The sequence below is a fragment of the Diceros bicornis genome, chromosome 6 (assembly GCF_020826845.1).
Source record: "Diceros bicornis minor isolate mBicDic1 chromosome 6, mDicBic1.mat.cur, whole genome shotgun sequence".
NCBI lineage: Eukaryota > Metazoa > Chordata > Mammalia > Perissodactyla > Rhinocerotidae > Diceros > Diceros bicornis.
In genome coordinates, this window is record NC_080745.1 from 68,528,254 (window position 1) to 68,545,955 (window position 17,702).

At 55.8% G+C, this 17,702-nt stretch overlaps 1 protein-coding gene across 4 annotated transcripts in view; it reads right to left on the bottom strand.

The window, feature by feature from the left end:
• The window catches only part of SH3PXD2A (SH3 and PX domains 2A), a 242,671-nt gene that overhangs the window by 101,123 nt on the left and 123,846 nt on the right, over positions 1-17,702 (bottom strand). For all 4 annotated transcript variants that reach the window (XM_058543934.1, XM_058543936.1, XM_058543935.1 and 1 more), the window contains exon 5: positions 13,140-13,231. In XM_058543934.1, coding sequence (XP_058399917.1) covers positions 13,140-13,231 — 92 coding nt within the window. The remainder of the gene's footprint in view (positions 1-13,139; positions 13,232-17,702) is intronic.

Consider the following 17,702-nt stretch of genomic DNA (forward strand, 5'->3'; position numbering starts at 1 on the left):
CTCTTCTTTTCCTTAGTAGCCCATACCGTGACTAGTAAATCTTTGCTGTTCCCTTGTTTTTGTCTATTTCCTCCCCCTACTGTAGGCTCCATGAAGGCAGGAACTGTGATGTCTCCCCAGGCCTCGCACAGGGCTGGGCACAGTCGGTGTTTCCTGAATGAATGCATGAACGCCCTGATTCCTGGCAACCAGGTTCGAGCTGGCGGTGGTTCTGAGCAGCAAGGCAGAACTGCAGCTGGTGTTATCCTGAGCTGTCCTCCAGGCAGACTCTGGGGCTCTGCCCTCCCCTCTTCCCCCTAGTAAAGCTCAGTGGAAGTGCCACTCCCTCCAGGAGGTCTTCCTTGATAAGTACAGGTGGGTCGGCAATCAGGGCGTTAGTTCGTGTAAACTATGAAAGGGCTTGAGCAGTCTTGATGAGCAGAACCCACCCTGATGACTTGGTGCATTTCCTCTCCGTTTATGAGGATGGCCTTGGCCTCCTATGCTCCCTCCTCTGTCTGTGACATCACCCAGGGTTGTCATGGAAACAACTGTGGCATCATAGTGAGCCTGCATGCTCTTGCTGACATCCTGCATTATTGCTTCCACCGTGTCTCTCTCCTCTGCTAGCTGGACCACAATGCCTCACCGCCTCCCTGGTGGGGCCCAAGTCTGAGAACAAGGGCGCGTGTGTGCTTAGGAGGTGCTATGTGCTGGGCACAGCGTGATGTGCTTCATACACATTATCTCAATTCTCTTGATCACCCCAAGGAGGTACTATCATTACCCCCATATTCCAGATGGGGAGACTGAGGCATAAAGAGCTTAGGTCACTACCCCAGTGGAACAGCTGAGATTTGAACCCAGTGCTGGCTGACTCCTAGGTCTGTGCTTGGAACTATCATGATCTTTCCTGTCTCTTTCTCAGCCTTCCCACCCTCCCACCCTCCATGAACACCCCCGCCTGCTCGCCCCTGCTCAGAAGCCTCCAAACCTGCACTCACAAGCCTTCCCTGGCCCAGGCTCTCTCTCTCACCCTCTGTCTCTGAACTTGCCCTCAGCATCCAAGCCCAGGTAGAGGTCTGGCTCCCCCACGCAGCCTTCCTTGCACACCCCTGGCCCCCATGGGTGTCTCTCCCTCTCCCAGGTCCCCCTGCATTCCTGGTCTGAGTAACTCCACTGGGGCTGCTTGACCACCTCGTGCTCAATGACTATCCCTTGCGCACTGGCCAGTCCTGGCCTCCTGGAAGAGGACCACAGGGGACTAGCCCCTCCGTGCGGGCCTTCCTGAGAGCTTTAGCCAGTGCCGACCTCAGGCCTTGAGCAGACTTGCCATCACAGTCGGTCTTCACACTGTTGTTACAGAAACTCAGTGCTTAGTGACAAAGGGCCTCACCCCTGGAGCCCCCTGGCTGGGGTGGGTGTGGGGCATGGGGTGCAGGGCAGGCGCTTCCCGCCCTTCCCTGCAGCTGCCATGCTCTTGCCTCTGGTTCCCGGCAGCACCACCAGCTGTCAGTCAACAAGCATTTGCTAGCACCTATTATGTGCCAGGCCCTGGGGTCACAGCCTTGAGTAAACAGACTCATGCCCTGCCCCGAGAGGGCAACAAACAACCGAATAAAGCAAACTGATACTCTGGGTTAAGAGCTGAGGTGGAGAGGGAAAGGGAGGTCTCTCAGAGCAGGAGAGGATTAAAGGAGGGCCAAGGGGCAGCTGGAAGGGCTGGGGTGGGTGGGGCAGGGGCCTTGGGCTGGGGCTGGGGCAGGGGGCGCAGGCCACCACGGGGAAGCTCGTGGAAGTCATCCTAGGCACCGCGGAAAGCCATGGCGGTGTTAGCGCACACAGGCTTTTGGGAACGCTCCCTCTGGGTGCAGTTTGGGGGTGGACTGGAGGAGGGTGCAGGGGAGCAGGAGGATGAGAGGAAGAAGCGTAGATGCCCCAGCACCCCTGCCCTTGTGGGGACAGCCCGCAGCCGAGGGTTCTTCGCTGGCGCCCCAAGTGCCCTGGGGGATTAAGCCCCAGGCGCCCACGGGGTAGCTGGTTGGTAACACCCCACTTGGCTGCCTCACTTCACTCCCTCACTGGTGTCTTCTGGTATCACCTCCTAAATAAACTGCCTGAGCTCAAATCTTCACCCCCAGACCTGCTTCTGCAGGATTCCCAACCAAGACACCTGCCTCTCCTTGAATTATTTCCCTGTCTCTGGCATGAAAGGTCCCCCCACCTGCCCACTAAGATCCCTGTAGCCCCCCAGGACCTAGCACACTGGCTAACACAGACATGCCAGGTGTGGGCCAAGGTGGGGATAACCCGGGGCCCCTGGCCTCTGGCTCCCGAGGCGGCTGCCTGCGGCCTTGCCGGTCGGTCTCCGTGGGTCTGACCACATGGGACAGGCTCACAAATACCCTCTCCTGCTTGGGGTGGGGGCCAGAGTGCGCCCAGCTATTAACCTTTAATTCTCTGGCTTGGCAGGTGCAGCCTTCTCTATTCAGGAGCCTGCGCCTGCCTAATTAAATCAGACCTGACGGCAGCCCTCCCTGTCCGTCAGCCAGGCTCCTATTTGAGTCTCCATAAAGGTTCAACTCGGGCCTCCAGAAGCCCTCCTATGCCCCAGCATTCGGGATGCTTCACGCCTGGGCGATGCTCTGGAAATCCGCTGGGAAAGTTTCCAAGAGCCGGAAAGAGCACAGGACTCTGAGTCAAAAAACCTGCTGCTAGTCTAGTTTCTCTCTGTGACCTCAGGCAATCATTTCCCCCCTCTGGGCTGCAGAACCCGTCAGTGCAACGTGAGGGCTGGGCTGGAGGAAGTCGGGGAACATGGGGCTCTGAAGGCTGGGACTAGCGGCAACCCTCCCCTCCTGCCTCTCAGTGGGACACAGCCAGGATGAGAGAGGCTGCTTTGATGGCTCCAGAAACTGCAAACCCACGTAGCTGGAGGCTGAGCCCTGAGTGTTCTGTGGGTGGCCTCTGGCTTCTCCTCAGCACATATTAGCCCCTCACCAACAGCAATAGTAATAAAAGGTCCCATTTTTTACGAGCATGTGCCATGCAGTGCACTTAATGAGCTCTATGAGGGGCGGGACAGGTAAGAGCCATGCTCTCACGCTGGACTCCCTGGGTTCCAGCCATCTCTGCCACTTATTGGCTTTGCACATGACCTCTCTGTGCCTCAGTGGCTTTATCTGTAAATTGGGGAAAACATCTGTACCCACCTCATGGATGGATGCAAAGATTAAATGAGCTAAAGCATGTGAATTGCTTTCTGGGCTGCCTGGACCTTGCCCTGGTAGAAAGTCGAGCATCTTGTGGCTCGGGCCCTAGGTCTGTTGCTTGCACTCACCAGCCTTCGGAGATGCTAGGGGGAAAGTAAGCATCGCGGCCGTGGTGTAGCTGACCCATGGAGCCAAACTGTGTGTATACTTCCTGGGGGTGGGGATGAAGTTCAAGGTGGGCACTCAGCTGGGCCCTGGGAATCAATAGGCAGTGAAGGTGCCCACTGAAGTGTGTACCCTTGCCCCTCCATCCTGCGCCCCCACTCAACAGCCATTCCACCTCAGAGCTGCATTGAGAAGGCCAAGCAGTCCTCGCCCCTGGGCTGCTGAGCAATTTGTGCACAGGCCAAAGCAGCTGGAGATACCAGAAGGTCTAGAGATCCCAGCAGCACAGGGTGAGGTAAGACTCAGTCCCGAGGAACGTTCATTTTCTATTCCCGGACTGGAGCAGAGGGAAGGGAGGCCAACGTATCCTAGACCCTGGACCGGGGAAGAATTAAAAACCTCCCTCTGGGATCTTTTTAGGGTGATGGAAAGGTTCTAAAATTGGATTGTGGTGATGGTTGCACAATTTTGTAACTTTACTAACAATCATTGGATTAATTGTACACTTAAAACTAGTGAATTTTGTATTTATGTAAATTATACCTCAGTAAAGCTGTTTGAAAAACAAAATCTCCCTCCTGCCATAAGCACAGCCTCGCCCAAACAGCCTCTGGTAGGAAGAGCCACAAATGGACCATGTGTTAGAGACCAGGTTGGGGGCTTAAGGGCTTGGTCTGGGGCTGGAGTCATAGCTGGACCCAAGGCCAGAGTCAGGTCTGTCTGGTTGGGGGAAGGGAGATTGCTTTTTTGGGTGCTTCTAGAATCAGCCCCACTGTGTCTGTCCTGTCAGGGGCACCAGGCAGCACCCCTCCTCAGAGGTCTGGCCCCAGAGCAGGAAGGCGTCTCCAGAGCTCCTGAGGCTGGAGGAAGGTCTCAGCAAGCATGCCCTGGATGGGCCCTGGGGCTCCTGCGCCTAGCACCTTCTCAGGGATGTGGCCTGGCGAGAAGCCTGGATCCCCCTTAAAGAGATCCCCAAACGTGGAAAGTGCCCTTAACTGTATCTTCTGCTGTCCCGTCCCCCGTGACCACAGCAACCATGGGGTCCTGATTCAATTACTCCCCTTTGGTCAGACGAAAGGTCCCATCTTGCAGTTTGGAGCTAGTGGCCCTGGCCATGGCCCCTGTGCTTCTCTTCATCACACCCCCATGTGGTCAGCTAGGGTGCAGACCTGGAGTTGGAAGGGTTTGCATCCAGCCTCTGACACTTATTAGCTGAGAGGTAACTCAACCAATCTGAGCCCCAGGTTCCTCAGCTGCAAAAAGGAGGCATGAAACTTACAGGACTGTACGGATGGCTAAACAAGATAGATCATGCTCAAGGGTCAGCGCAGCTTCTGGCAGGATCACGTGAGTCTGCAGGTGCCTGCCAGGATGCTGGCAGCTGTAATACCCAATGTCGCCACAAGGTGGAGCCAGATACACACAGATCCCATGACCTAAGGGCCTTGAAGTGACCCAAAGTTACACTGATGCCCAAACTCCAGCCAACCTTGAGACCCAACTTTCAGGGCCTGCGAAGAGGAAGAGGGCACATGGTCTCCAGGATGCTTGCCTCTTCCACATCTGACTGTTGCTATGAATGTCTTCTGTTCCCACAGCCATCAGCCCCCATCCCAGACCCTGGTTGTTACATGCTTGGACTAATGCAATAGTCAGCTGGTCCTGATAGGATCACAGAATGTCAGAGCCAGGATGGGCCCCAGAGACCCCAAATTCTGCCCCCTCACCTGATGCGAAAGTATACAAAGGGTTAACAACCATCCAAAGTCACTCGGCTGGACATCAGTTGCCCCGGGGCCCACTCCTCTTGGCCCAGCCCAAGCCAACACTCACTCTCCAGGAAGACAGAGTTTCTTTCAGTTTCTTTTTTCTTTTTTTTTTTGGTGAGGAAGACTAGCCCTGAGCTAACATCCGTTGCCAATCCTCCTCTTTTGGCTGAGGAAGACTGGCCCTGGGCTAACATCCCTGCCCATCTTCCTCCACCTTCTATGTGGGATGCCTGCCACAGCATGGCTTGACAAGTGTTGTGTAGGTCCACACCTGAGATCTGAACCTGTGAACCCCAGGCCGCCGAAGTGGAGCCCACGAACTTAACCACTATGGCACCGGGCTGGCCCCTCTTTCAGTTTCTTAAAACTGCTGCCGTCTCAGGGACTGTCTGTGACCTGACTGCCCTTCTCTCCCACTCCCCCTCCATGGCTGGCCCCACCTCACTCTCAGCGCAGATGCCCCTCTTGAGGAAAGCTCCCTGACCCCCGCCCGGCTGCCTGCCGCTGTGGACGGCCCAGCACCTGTGCCATCACTTGTTTCCCTTCTGCCTTCTCCCTGGATTGGCAGCTGTCATAAGCCCCATTTGCCAGGTGAAGAAACTGAGTTTAAACACAGACCAGGCCACCCAGCAGGTGGGGGAGGAGTCAGGGGGCTGGCCAGAACCTGGCCTCCTTCCTCTGCGCTCTGCCGCCTCCCACAGCCGCGAGCCAGGCCCTGCCGGTGCCGTCTCCCCCTCAGACCACGAGCTCCCCACGGGCAGGGCTGAGCCGTGTCCACTTCCGTGGTCCCAGGCCTCACACGGAGATGATCAAGAAATGCTTGAATGATCGACTGCCTCCTGCCTGGATGCCAACAGAGGAAGCCCTGGTCTGGAGGCTCCACACACATCTCATTTCATCCTCCCCAGCGCCCGGGCAGGTAGGTGTCACTTACAGACAAGGGAAGGCTCTGTCATCAACTCAAGGCCACGCTGCTGTCAGTGGGGGAGCCTGGATTCTGACATCAGGAGTCAGACTCTGAGCAGGCCTGACCTGGCATTTGACTGGGATTGAGGATGTGGGGGCCCCTGGAGGAGCCTCCCCAATTCCCAGGGCCATCCTGGCTGCACTGCCACACGCCCTCTGTCTTCCTGCTGGGCTGGCAAAGTCCCCTCTGTCCTCCTGGACTCTGCTTTCCCCAGGGGAGGGCAGCCACAGCCTCGATCTCTACTGAAAAATAAATGGGAAGGGGGGCTGGGAGACCTTGCCGAGGAGTGCCTTTTCTTGGGTCTGACCTCAGACACATCCCAGCGCCAGAGCAGCTGCCTGCCCCTGCCCTGGTCCTCCTGGAAGCCTCGTTCAGCGCCCTCCAAGTCAGACCCTGGGCCAGCCTAACAAGCCCCCGACCCAAACCCGGCACTCCCCTCCGGTCAGGTAGCACATCCTCCCTTTCTCGTTGGCCTGCCCAGGTGTCCCACAGACATGGTGGGTGGCAGGGGTGTTGGAGGTGGACCCCCAGGCCAGATGGAAGCTGGCCCTCTGGGCAGGCTGGGGCAAGGATGGCTCTGGTCTGGCCGTGGGCCCATCCGCCTCTCACCCTGGGTCCCTCGGAACATTGGGCCATTGTTCTAGGCCACAACAGAGAGCGTCTCTGTGGCCCTGGGGCCAAAGAACAAAAACCTGTTTAGCAAGGCTCCGCTCCTCCCATGCAATTTCAGGAATTCAACTAGGGTCCTGGCTGGCTTCAGCGGGAAGAACTGTGCTGAGGGGACAGGCCCAGGCCTAGAGCCGAGAGGGGGCGGCAGGGAGCAAGAGACCCTCAGCCCGCTACTGGGCCCACCGTGTGCCCCTGGAGCTGCTGTGTGAGAGGTGGCCCTGCTGGCTGCGAGCTCCCGGGCCAGCGGGCAGGCTGACAAGCAGGATCCTAAGCGTGTGATGAGATGGGGGCACACCAGCCCAGCCCCGGCCTCCATTTTCCCCTCTGCGACATGGAGGCCAGATGCATGCGTGCCCCTGCCCACACGCTCGGGCTGAGAGCAGAGCGCCAACAGTGGTCAGGTGGCAGAAGCAGGCTGTAGCCCCCACCCTGTGGCTGCAGTGGCAGACCTGGGGTGGGGGTGATGCAGAGCCTTGTGCTGCTGCACCACGCCCTCCAGCCCCCCACCCCTGGCCCGGGGCTGCTGTGACGATGACAGCAAGTGGGTGACAGCAAGTGTCGGCGGTCTGTCCAGGCACTTTGTGTGCATTAAAGCGTCATCGTCACAACAGCCCTTGGGGTCTGGCGCTATTGTTCTTCCCACTCTACAGATAAGGAAACTGAGGCACAGAGAGGCAGGGGCAGAGCTGGCCTGTGAACCTGCTCTACCTAACCCCAGAGGGGTCGAGAGTGCTCTCCACTCTGCTCCCTTGACAGGGGGCAGTTCCATTTTTAATCTGGTTAAACGGCCGACTTGGGTTCAGTCAACACTTACTAGGTGCCACGCCCTGGGGGTCCAGAAGTGTGGGCCTCTGCGGTGGGGGGAGACCCATGAACAGACCAATGTGGTATGGTCAGCGCCACTCCCAGCGGCTGGGCTGTGGACTTTAGGGGGGGCTTCCTGGAAAAGTCTGAGGGCTGAGTAGGCCTCGGGCCCGGGGTGGGTGGGGAGAGGGGTCGGGAGAGTACTCCAGGGAGGGAACAGCAGGGCATGGGCTGCAGGCCAGGGACAGCAGGCTGCACTCCTGTGACAGCAGGCTGCACTCCTGTGACGGGCTCCTAAGAATCAGGGGGTGGCTGGCGGGCCAGGAGGCTGGAGAGACGGAACAGTGGGTCACAGGCCCCCGGGAGCCTCACGAGACTAGACCTCCCCTGACCCTTCTCCAAGAGGAAGGTGCATCACTCCGGGGGTCTGAGGACAGGGCTCACAGAGCTCCTTGGCCTGTTCCCTTTGACAACCTTTAGGTTCATTGTTTCAACTGGATACAAATTTAAACTTGCAAAAAAAGAGGCATTTGCTGGGTCATGTGGCTGACTAGGTTGTGAGTCCTGCCAGGCCTGCCTCAGCTCCCGTTTGCCATCGCTGACACCACACGGGAATCAGAGCAAAGGGACCCGCTGTCTGGGGGGCTACTGTGTCTGTGGGAGCCCAGCAGCCCCGCAGGGGGTTCCTGGGCGCTCAAATACAGCAAAGCCAGGTAGAGCCAAGACAGCGCACACAGTCCCAGGATACCGCGCCAGGCGGGCCACGTGCACAGCTGGGGGTCACCTTGGGGTGCCGGGGTATGGCTTCCACGAGGTCAGGCTCATCTAGTTGTCAGAGTTAATGTTCAGCACCACCCAGACTTGTCCCTTGAGCTCCAGCGGTGGGTCTTCCCCCTCCTTCAGGATTTGGTGACCAGGGCTCTCCCCACCCCACACCAGCCACACGGCTGCCCCAGAAGCCACACAGGAGAGGCTAAGAAGTGTCCTCACCAGCTTCTCTTGCTTGCCAGCCTGCCTGAGTTTGGATCCTGGCCCTGCCACTTGGCAGCTGGGTGACCTCGGGTGAGCGACTCCAGCTCTCTGAGCCTTGATCTCCTCTGTAAAATTGTATCCCAGTCTCCCTCCTACGAAGACCAGAGTGATGCCTGAGTGACCCCCGTCATTCATTCGGCAGATGTCTTCTGAGGCCTGCTCTGGGCGCTGGGGACACAGCGTGAACGGACAGGGACCGGCTCCTGCTCTCCTGGAGCCGATGTTCTAGCAGGAGGACCAACAATAACCACAGTCACGTGAGGAAGTGACAAGTTCTGTGAAGAAAGAAGCTGGGCAGGGGAGAGCAAGTGCAAGGGGATTTTAAACAGAGGCCAGAGACAGCCTCACTGAGCAGCTCTTTGCGTAAAGATTGGAAGGAGGTTGGGAACAGGCCAAGGGGCTCTCTTGGAGAGGGGTCAAGTGTTCCAGGCAGAGGAAAGAGCCAGTGCAAAGGCCCCGAGGCAGGAACATGGCTGGGAGGTGCGAGAAGCAGCAGGCAGGCCAGTGTGCCTGGAGCAGAGCAGGCGGGAGAGGGGCAGGAGGTGCCATCAGAGGGGAGGGGCAGGCCCAGTCGGCCTGGACTCTGAGTGACCTGGGAGGCATGGAGGATTCTGAGCAGAGGAGTCACAGGATCTGACATATATTTTTGAATGACCGTTCCTTCCACTCTGTTGAAAATGGACCATAGAGAGCAACAGCAGATGCAGGGAGACCAGTCAGGAGGCTAGAATTCAGGTGGGAGATATGCTGGCTTGGCCCAGGGTAGCAGCAGGGGAGACGGTGAGATGTGGCCAGGGTCTGGATATATTCTGAAGGTAGTGCCCGCAGGATGTGCTGACGAGTTGGATGGAGGGATGTGAAGGAAAGCAGTGACTCTAGAGTAATGCCAGGGTCTGGGGCCTGAGCCAGGGGCCCGAGAAGAGCTCAGCACTGCTCACGCACAGCAGCAATACACGTTGGCCAGTGTGAGTGGCTAGAGGAGGGAGCACAGGGCCCGTGAGCAACCTTCCTGGGGCGGCCGCAGGAGGAGGCGAAACCACCACAGCCGCTCAGCACCAGGCTCACCAAAGGTGCCTATACAGAACATCCTTTCTGTGCGGGGCCAGTGGTCTAGAGCAACCGCTAGAGGTCCAGAGGTGGGCCCGGCCCTCCACTCGCGGAAGCCAGTGCGTGGCCTGGGATCAAAGGCGAGGGGCTCAGGCCTGCTGCCCACCTCCCCCACCAAGCCAGGCCTTGTCTTCCCAGCAAGATGTAAAGGGGCACAGTCCCCCCCCAGCCCCTGTGAACGTTCAAAGGCCCCTGCAGCAGCACACTTGAAAGAGGCCAGGGGTTATCTGCAAAATTCCAACTAAATCCACAGGCTTTGATAATTTGATAAGCCACTCCACAGTTGCCCCAGAGTCAAAATACGCTGTTACTTGATCCCATGGTTATGTTTCAGGATGGAGGTGGGAGGCGTATGGTGGCCTGGGAAGAGGAGGGGGTGCAGGCCCCTGGCTGACAGATGGTCAGCCTATCAGACTAGGGTCACCTTCGGGTCTGGGCTCCTTCATGGGGGACACACTCTGCAGTGGAACACTGGCCTCTCTTGGCAGGTCTTGGAGGCCGAGTGGGGCCAGGGCCTGGGCCAGGGAGAAGCCCTTCAGGACTGTCTGGCCGCAGCTGACCCCACTTCCTGAGCCTCAGGCCTGTCGTGTGCTGGAGAGATTCCTGTTTTCAGGCCATCTCTTGCCAGACGAGTTGTGAACCTGCCCAGGTGACCTATACCACCTCAAGAAAAAGACAAATGACCCCCGTTGACATGGACACTTGGAGGCCAAATGATTTACAACCCCTCCCTGCAAAAGGCAGGCTGTGGTCTGCAGGGGTGGAGGGCACACTGAGCCACCTTCCACTCCATTCCACAACCTTCCACGAACAAAACTGTTGGGCACTTCCTCTGTGCCCACAGCACCTGGCTGGGTTATCTCAGTGCACATGTAACCTCCAAAAGCCCTCCTGACCGCTCCTTGAGTTCCACATTACCTCATTTTGGGGATGGGAAAACAGAAAGGCAGAGAGGTTGAACGATGGTCAGAGATTACAGAGTCGAGTGGCAGGCCCTGACCCCAGCACCTGGCCCCGCAAAGCCACGCCAGCTGCCTCGCCAATGCACAACTGTTTCTCTGAGCCTGGTTTCCACCATTCCTCGGGGGCCTGCTGGAGACGGGCAAAAGGCTAACCTATTGCCATTAGCGTGCAGGGGGACACACGAAATAGGACCCATTTACTTAGCTGACTGGCAGAGTGGGGTTTAGAGGCACGACTCAAAGGCGGGGTCAGTTGATTTTGTAGTGACACATCTGCTTCTTCACCCACCAGCAAGGACCCCTCTCTCCTCCTGTGAGCACATGATCACATGGGACTCCAACGACAACCTGCCTGGGGAGGGGCATCTCTCTCTCTCCGGACGGAAGGAGAACAGGAGGCCATATAGCCAGGGAGGGGCAGGGCCAGGTATGGACCCGGGGACGCTGCTGCTGGTCTCAGGAGGCTTCCTCTGCCCTGGGAGATGGGAGGACAGAGAGGACACACTGAGAGGTCTCAGGACCACAGTCCTGGTCCCCGATTCCTCCTCAAACCAGAGAGGCAGGCCGGAGGAGTAGAAAGAAGATGGTCTCTGTTTGAAACCAGAAAATTCTGGGTTCAAGTCCCGCTCCAGGTGTGAGCCTCCGTTTCCTTCTGTAACGTGGGGATAAGAATATATAACTCCTGGTGCAAACCTCTCTCACGAGCCTGACACACAGTAGGAGGGTGCAGTCATGCTCCTCCCTCTGCTGAGAACACACGTTTGCATCTCATTCTGTTGTTTGCAGAGCTCTTGCCCAGCCCTCATGTCATCTGCGTCTCATAGATAATCCTTGGACATAGCAAGAGCAGGGATTCATCACTGTGCCCTTTTTGCAGATAGGAAAAGAGAGGCTTGGAGAAGCTACTCGAGTGATCTGCCTTGAAGTTGTGTGGCTAGTAAGCAGCAGAGTTGGGCTGTGAACTCAAGACCACGCATCATCCTCTCCCCTGTGGTTTTCAACTACTCACATTGTGAACCAAGTCACTGATGAGTTCTGATGGTTTGTGGCATTTTCTTGTTTTTAAGGCTGTGGCAGCCTGCAAGGGAGATGGCCTTGTTAGGCCAGGTGAGCCTCTGACCTGGTAATGCTCTTTCCTCCCTCAAAGGGCCCGAGCCATTTTAGGCTCTTAGACTTACAGTACGGGTGAAAAGAAAAGGGCCCCTTTAGGTAGGACTGCCATGTATGGGTGTGCAGGCTGCGCACTTTACAATCTCCATGGGCACTGTTCCCAGAAAGTGCAGCATGAATGGCTCTCCTGGAGCTGTGCAATGCACACCTTTGTCTTCAGACTTTCCCCTCCGCATCACCAGACGGCCCCGGGTATCTCCTTACCTGTCCCAGACAATTCCCCTGTACCATTCTTTCCCTTCCCTCTGTGGTAATCCCATCTGCCTCTCTCTCCCCTATCCTGGTACTTTAAGATTTCAGGGGAACAGAAATATGGGGTGAGGCGATCAACTAGCACCCCCTTCAACTCCTCTCTGCTACCCAACACTCTTCCCTGGCTGCCTTCTGCTCTTCAGCTCCTGGGTGGACACTGGGTTTTTCTCTCCATTGAGAACCTACTCTGAGCTGCAGAGGTGAGGGATGTGTTCTGAGCAAGAGAGGGTGGCCATCAGGATGGAGTTTGGTCATGTATGTGAGAAGCCAGCATGACTGGGTGGGTCATCTTGACCTTTGGGCCCAGAGTATCCTGCTTCCAGAGAGAAAAAAGACCTCGGTTCCCCACATCTCTCCAAATATGGAAACATCAGCCAGCCCTGGGCCACAGTAATCAGAGATTTGGGTTCAAGTCTCATGCCTGTTACATATCCAACCAGCTGTATGACTTCAGGAAAATCACCTAACCTCACTGGGCCTCAGTTTCCTCCTCTGTAGACAGGGCTCCTAATGTCTGTCATAAAATGCTACGTGTAGAAGCCATGTGGTGAACTCTCCAGGGACAGTCATTGTTATTTTCAGTGATGATTATAAAATCTGTTATAGCCGCCCAGGACTGCTGAGTTATTCAGCGGGTGAGTTTTCAGCCTGGGCAGCACCTGCCCTCCTAGGCCTGCATTTCAGCTGGGAGCTTGGTGCCATCAACAGTTAAGAGCAAGGAGTGCTAACCCTGAAAATCTGAATAGCATGACCATTATGTTCTCTGCTATCTCGTCTGCTCCTTACAATAACCTGTGAGCTAGAAAGAGTTTACAGGAAAACCTGCTCCCCAAATGCAGAGACACCCTCGCTTGCCAGCCCTGGGGTAAAGGAAATGAGGAGCAAGCTTTGGCAACAGGAGTCTGGGGAATAATGGTCCCTGTCTTTTTGGCCCATCTTTCCTTGCCAGCTCTCCCTCTTCCTGTGTCCCCACAACCTGGCCTCCCCATGACAGCCTCAGCTTTAGCCCATACCGCCCAAGCACACGGGAGAGGCCTGAGCTACCACTCACTCTTTGGGGGGGTTGACATCCTCTGGTCGGGCCTCAAAGAACCGGAAGACTTCATCACACTGGGAAATGTGGGGAGGCAGCCGGACAAGTGCCTGCGGAGAGATGGGAAGAAAAGGCATCAGGCCTGATGAAACCGGGAACAGAAAAACCAAAAGCAGGGTCAACTTGGTCTAACAGTGATAAGGGAGGCTCAAGGACTGTGCCATGGAAGACACAGTCAACCAGCCACCCACCCACCCAACCAGACAATTGATCAACAAAATAACTATTTGGCTAACTAATGAAACAACTCTCCATCCATCCATCCATCCATCCCATCAACTAACCAACCAGCCAAGTAATCAACTAACCAACCAGTTAACTAATAAAAATAACTAACTAATCACTCAAGCAACCAACCTATCAACCGTCCAGCCAACAAGTCAACCAACCAACCAGCCAAACAGCCAGTAAACCAACTAAACAATCTGCCAATCAAACAGAAAACAGTGACCGCCGAACCCTAGGTCTCAGGACCCTCAGGAAGTAGTCATTCTGCATGAACCCTGGAGGAATTCCCTCCTGCCCACAAAACAGGTCCAAGATCCTTAGCCTGACAATCCGAGGTCTTATCCTACCAGTCTTGTCTCCCACTTGCCACACTCCAGCTGCACCAGATATTCACAGCCTGACAGCACAATTAGTCATTTAACAACAAGTGGATAATTCTACCAAGAACAACACGGTGCTATGAGGGAGTTTGATAGGACCTAGGAAGATTGGGGGGCAGGGGTTTTGGGAAAGACTCTTTGAAGCTGAGTTCTGAAGGCTGCCTAAAAATTAACTGGTCAAGGTAGGTGGGGAGATCAAGCATGGTGGTTCCAGGAGCTGAATGAAGTTGGTGTGGCTTTAGTGTACTGAGTAAGAGAGAGGGGGCATGGGTCTGATCTAGCAGGGCCTTATGTGGGCTAAGCTGAGGATGCCTGGAGGAGCAATACAAGTGAAGGGTGTGGAAAGTCTTCTTAGAAGAGTTGGCATGAGCTAGGCTAGAGGGGTTCACAGGATTTGGACAGGCAGAGAGGAGAGGGGTGGGCAGCCTATGGGGGACCACTGTCCAGGCAGGGCTGTGGGCCAGCTGTGAGCTTGTCATCCAGGGAGGGCTGAGAGTCTGCTGCTGGAAAGTGAGGGATTAGGTCAGACAATGGTCAGAGCTTCTCCAGCACATACCCACACCTTGTGGCCTGGGGCACATGGGACCCCTGACCTGGCTCAGTCTAACATGGAGGGGTAGGGGTATAGGTGAGGTGAGGCAAAGCCCTGCTTCCTGGGTCCCTCAATTCGGTATGGAGAGAAAACACTGGAATGATCCTTTGGTTCAAACAGACAGGAGAGGTCACTGCTGAAGCAGGGCTGAGGAACAGGGCCAAGAGAACTCTGGGCTGCAGCCAGAAGGGAGAGGAAAACCCGGGACTGCGGGGCTGTGAGGAGCCGCTGATAAGGAGGCTCCAGGTCAGTGGTCAGCCGGACATGAGCCTGTCACACGCCCGTGCCTCCCCAGGCCCCCTTCACCTGGGCTGCTTCAGACGCAATGACCTGATCCAGCAGCTACCCTGTGCCAAGAATGCTGGGGCCTCCCTGGTGCACCCCCTGGGAACCTCATGATGAGATCATGAGGGCAGATCTCATCCCCATGCTACAGAGGAGGAGACAGAGGCTCAGGGAGGCCCTGTGGCCTGCCCACAGGCCCCATCGAGGGTACCTTCCTTGCTGGAAGGTAAGCTCCACGCCGGCAGGGACTTCAGTCTCATCTGTTGTCTGCTGTGTCCACGGATCCTAGAAGAGTGCCTGGCACAGAGCAGGCCCTCAATAAGCATTTGTTCAAATGGATGAATGAATGAATAAGGGTTTGGGTATGCAGAAGCCCCATCTCCAACAATAGTGGGCATGATAATGGGGCAAGAAAAGCCCCATGTGGTCTTAGGTCATATTGACAGAAGTACAGTGTTGAGGAAGAGGGAAGCGATAGTTTACTTCTTCTCTGAGCTGGTCGGGTAACAATTCAAGTGTGGCATCGAGCACTAGGCAACATATCCCAATGGCCTTCTCGATGCCAAACCCACATCCGGGCAAGACGAGACAAGACCCCACTGACGCAGGAAAGACAACACTGCAACTCCCAGCCGTTCCTCCAAGAGCCAGGCTTTCTAACAGATCACATCCGCAGGAACAGGAAACAGAAAAGAGGAGAAATTGACATGTAATGAGAACTACCACCTGTCAGGCTCCTCCTGGGCCTCTTGACTCTTCAATTACCCAACAAACAGGGCGGGCTTTTCATTCTGAGCCAGACAGGGGCTATGCCCTAGTGTTACTGTGACGAGCCAGCCCCGGCCCCCGCCCTGCAAGAGCACACCTGACCACGTGTCACCCCATTTTGTCCTGGAGGTAGACGTCGTTGCCTCCGTTTACGATGGGGACACTGAGGCTGCTGGGGGGGGGGTGGTGAGCCACAACTAAAGTAAGAGGCAGAACGAAGCCTGGTGCTCAGAAAGGAGGATGGGTGGAACCTGCCCCACAGGGTTCAAGTTTTCATATAACACACGTGGTACGTGCTGTTTTCTCCCCCAGGGAGGGCAGAGGAAAAGGAAAACTGAGGAAGAGAGAGACAGAGACAGAGAGATGGAGGGGGAGAGAGAGACTGAGGCAGAGGGAGACAGAGAGACAGAGACAGAGAAACAGATATACAGAGAGATGAAGAGAGAAAGAAAGATGGAGGGAGAGAGAAACGGAGAGACAGAGGCAGAGAGAGAAGTGGAAATCAGGCGAGTGCAGGGCAAGAGCTCCTGGTGGGAGGCAAGAGGGTTTGAGGAGGGAGCACTAATGGGCTGGGATGGGCAGGAGGCAGGAGGGAAACCATTACCAGAGCCCCAGGCTGTGTGCAGAGTCGCTGCCACGGTGACCTCCCTGAAAGGTTCTGGGGGGGGAAGGCAGGGCAGGTTTCCAGCCCGGCCAGAGCCCTAGTGCCCTCCCAGCTCAGCGCACTGCCACCCACCCCAGCGCAGACCATGGCTGGCCCCTGGCTCATCCAGCCCCAGCGGTGAACATAGGGGCTGTTCATGCCGGCAGAGACCAGCATTCTGGAGGCGAGGACGTGTGGGCTGTGAGAGCCTCAGACAAAGAGGCCTTTGGTTGAACCACCGCGGCATCTTGATTTAACAGGGAGCCCCGAGGAGAGCCGCATTGAGGGCTCGTCCCGATTTCAGGCTGACAAGAGGCTCTCAGCTCGGAGCAGCTTCCATCAGAGCCGCTGCCAAGCCCAGCTCTGGCCAAAATCATTTGGCAGGAGAGCCAGGTGCTGAGCAGTCAGTCCCCGAGGCCTGGGCTGGTGACAACTGCCAGAGCCCGGGAACCCCCAAACCCAGCTGTCCTGAGAGGAGCAGGTGGGGGCCAATACATGGGTATTTTCAGGGGCACCACCCCCGGCTCAGGCCTAGAATTCTGCCATTGGACATTCAGAATGTCCATAGGGTGGCTAAGTCAAGGCCTCGGGGCCAGGCAGACATGGGTTTGAGTCCTGGCTCTCCCCTTCCTGTGCTGTGTGATGCTGAACGCGTTACTTGCCCTCTCTGAGCTCAGTACAGTGGATTGGATGTGGCACCTGTGTGTTAGGAGGTTAAGTGAGATCATGAATAGGAGGAGCTTAGCACAGTGCCTGGCGCTGAGTAAACACTCGGTGAATTTTAGTCATCACACGATTGTCTTCGTTGTCACTATTCTTTAGGTGAAAGCAGTGATGCAGACTAGAAAGAACATTGGAATAGGAGTCAGGAGACCTCAATTCCAGTTCCAATTCTGCCGTTATAGACTTGCTGCGTGACCTTGGGCAGCTTACTTCAGCTCTCTGGTTATCGTTTCTTCTAGGATAAAATAGACTAGCTCTAGGATCTCAAACTGTCTCATGGAACATCTGTTTGATGAAATGAAATGAGTTCTGTGGGCCCATGTGAAACGGCGCCTTGTAGATCCCCATTTTGGGGATCACCATGTTCATCAGCATAGAAAAGGCCCTGAGAAGTCCTGCACAAAAGAAACCTGCAGAACTTTGTTTACTCAGCATTCGTTAATAATAATGACATCCTGGGGGATTGACTCAGTTAGTCATCACGTTAACTCTAAGAGATGCATATGATTCTATTCCAATTTTACAGAAGAAGAAACTAAAGCACAGAGAGGTTAAGTAATTTCCCAAGGCCACACATGTCGTAAGCAGCAAGATTTTGAATCAGCCCATCTGAGTTTTGAGCCTATGCTTTGTCTCATCTGTTACACCGTACTGCCTCCAGCATTACCCACAGGCCTCTGACCGTGGAGCTGGTTTTCCTGTTGACAGCCCATAGAACACAGCTGGGACAAATCCAGGCTGCATACATTCTGACGTTTCTTCTGGCTCTAAGTCAGGTCTGTGAGCAGCACTATTATCAGTGAATTCAGCGTCTGATCTATCAATCAATCTGACTGACTTTTCTCATATGGCGCTGACTCAGGTGAGGTCGGAGGGTCCTGAAGACCCCAGGTGGGAGAAGA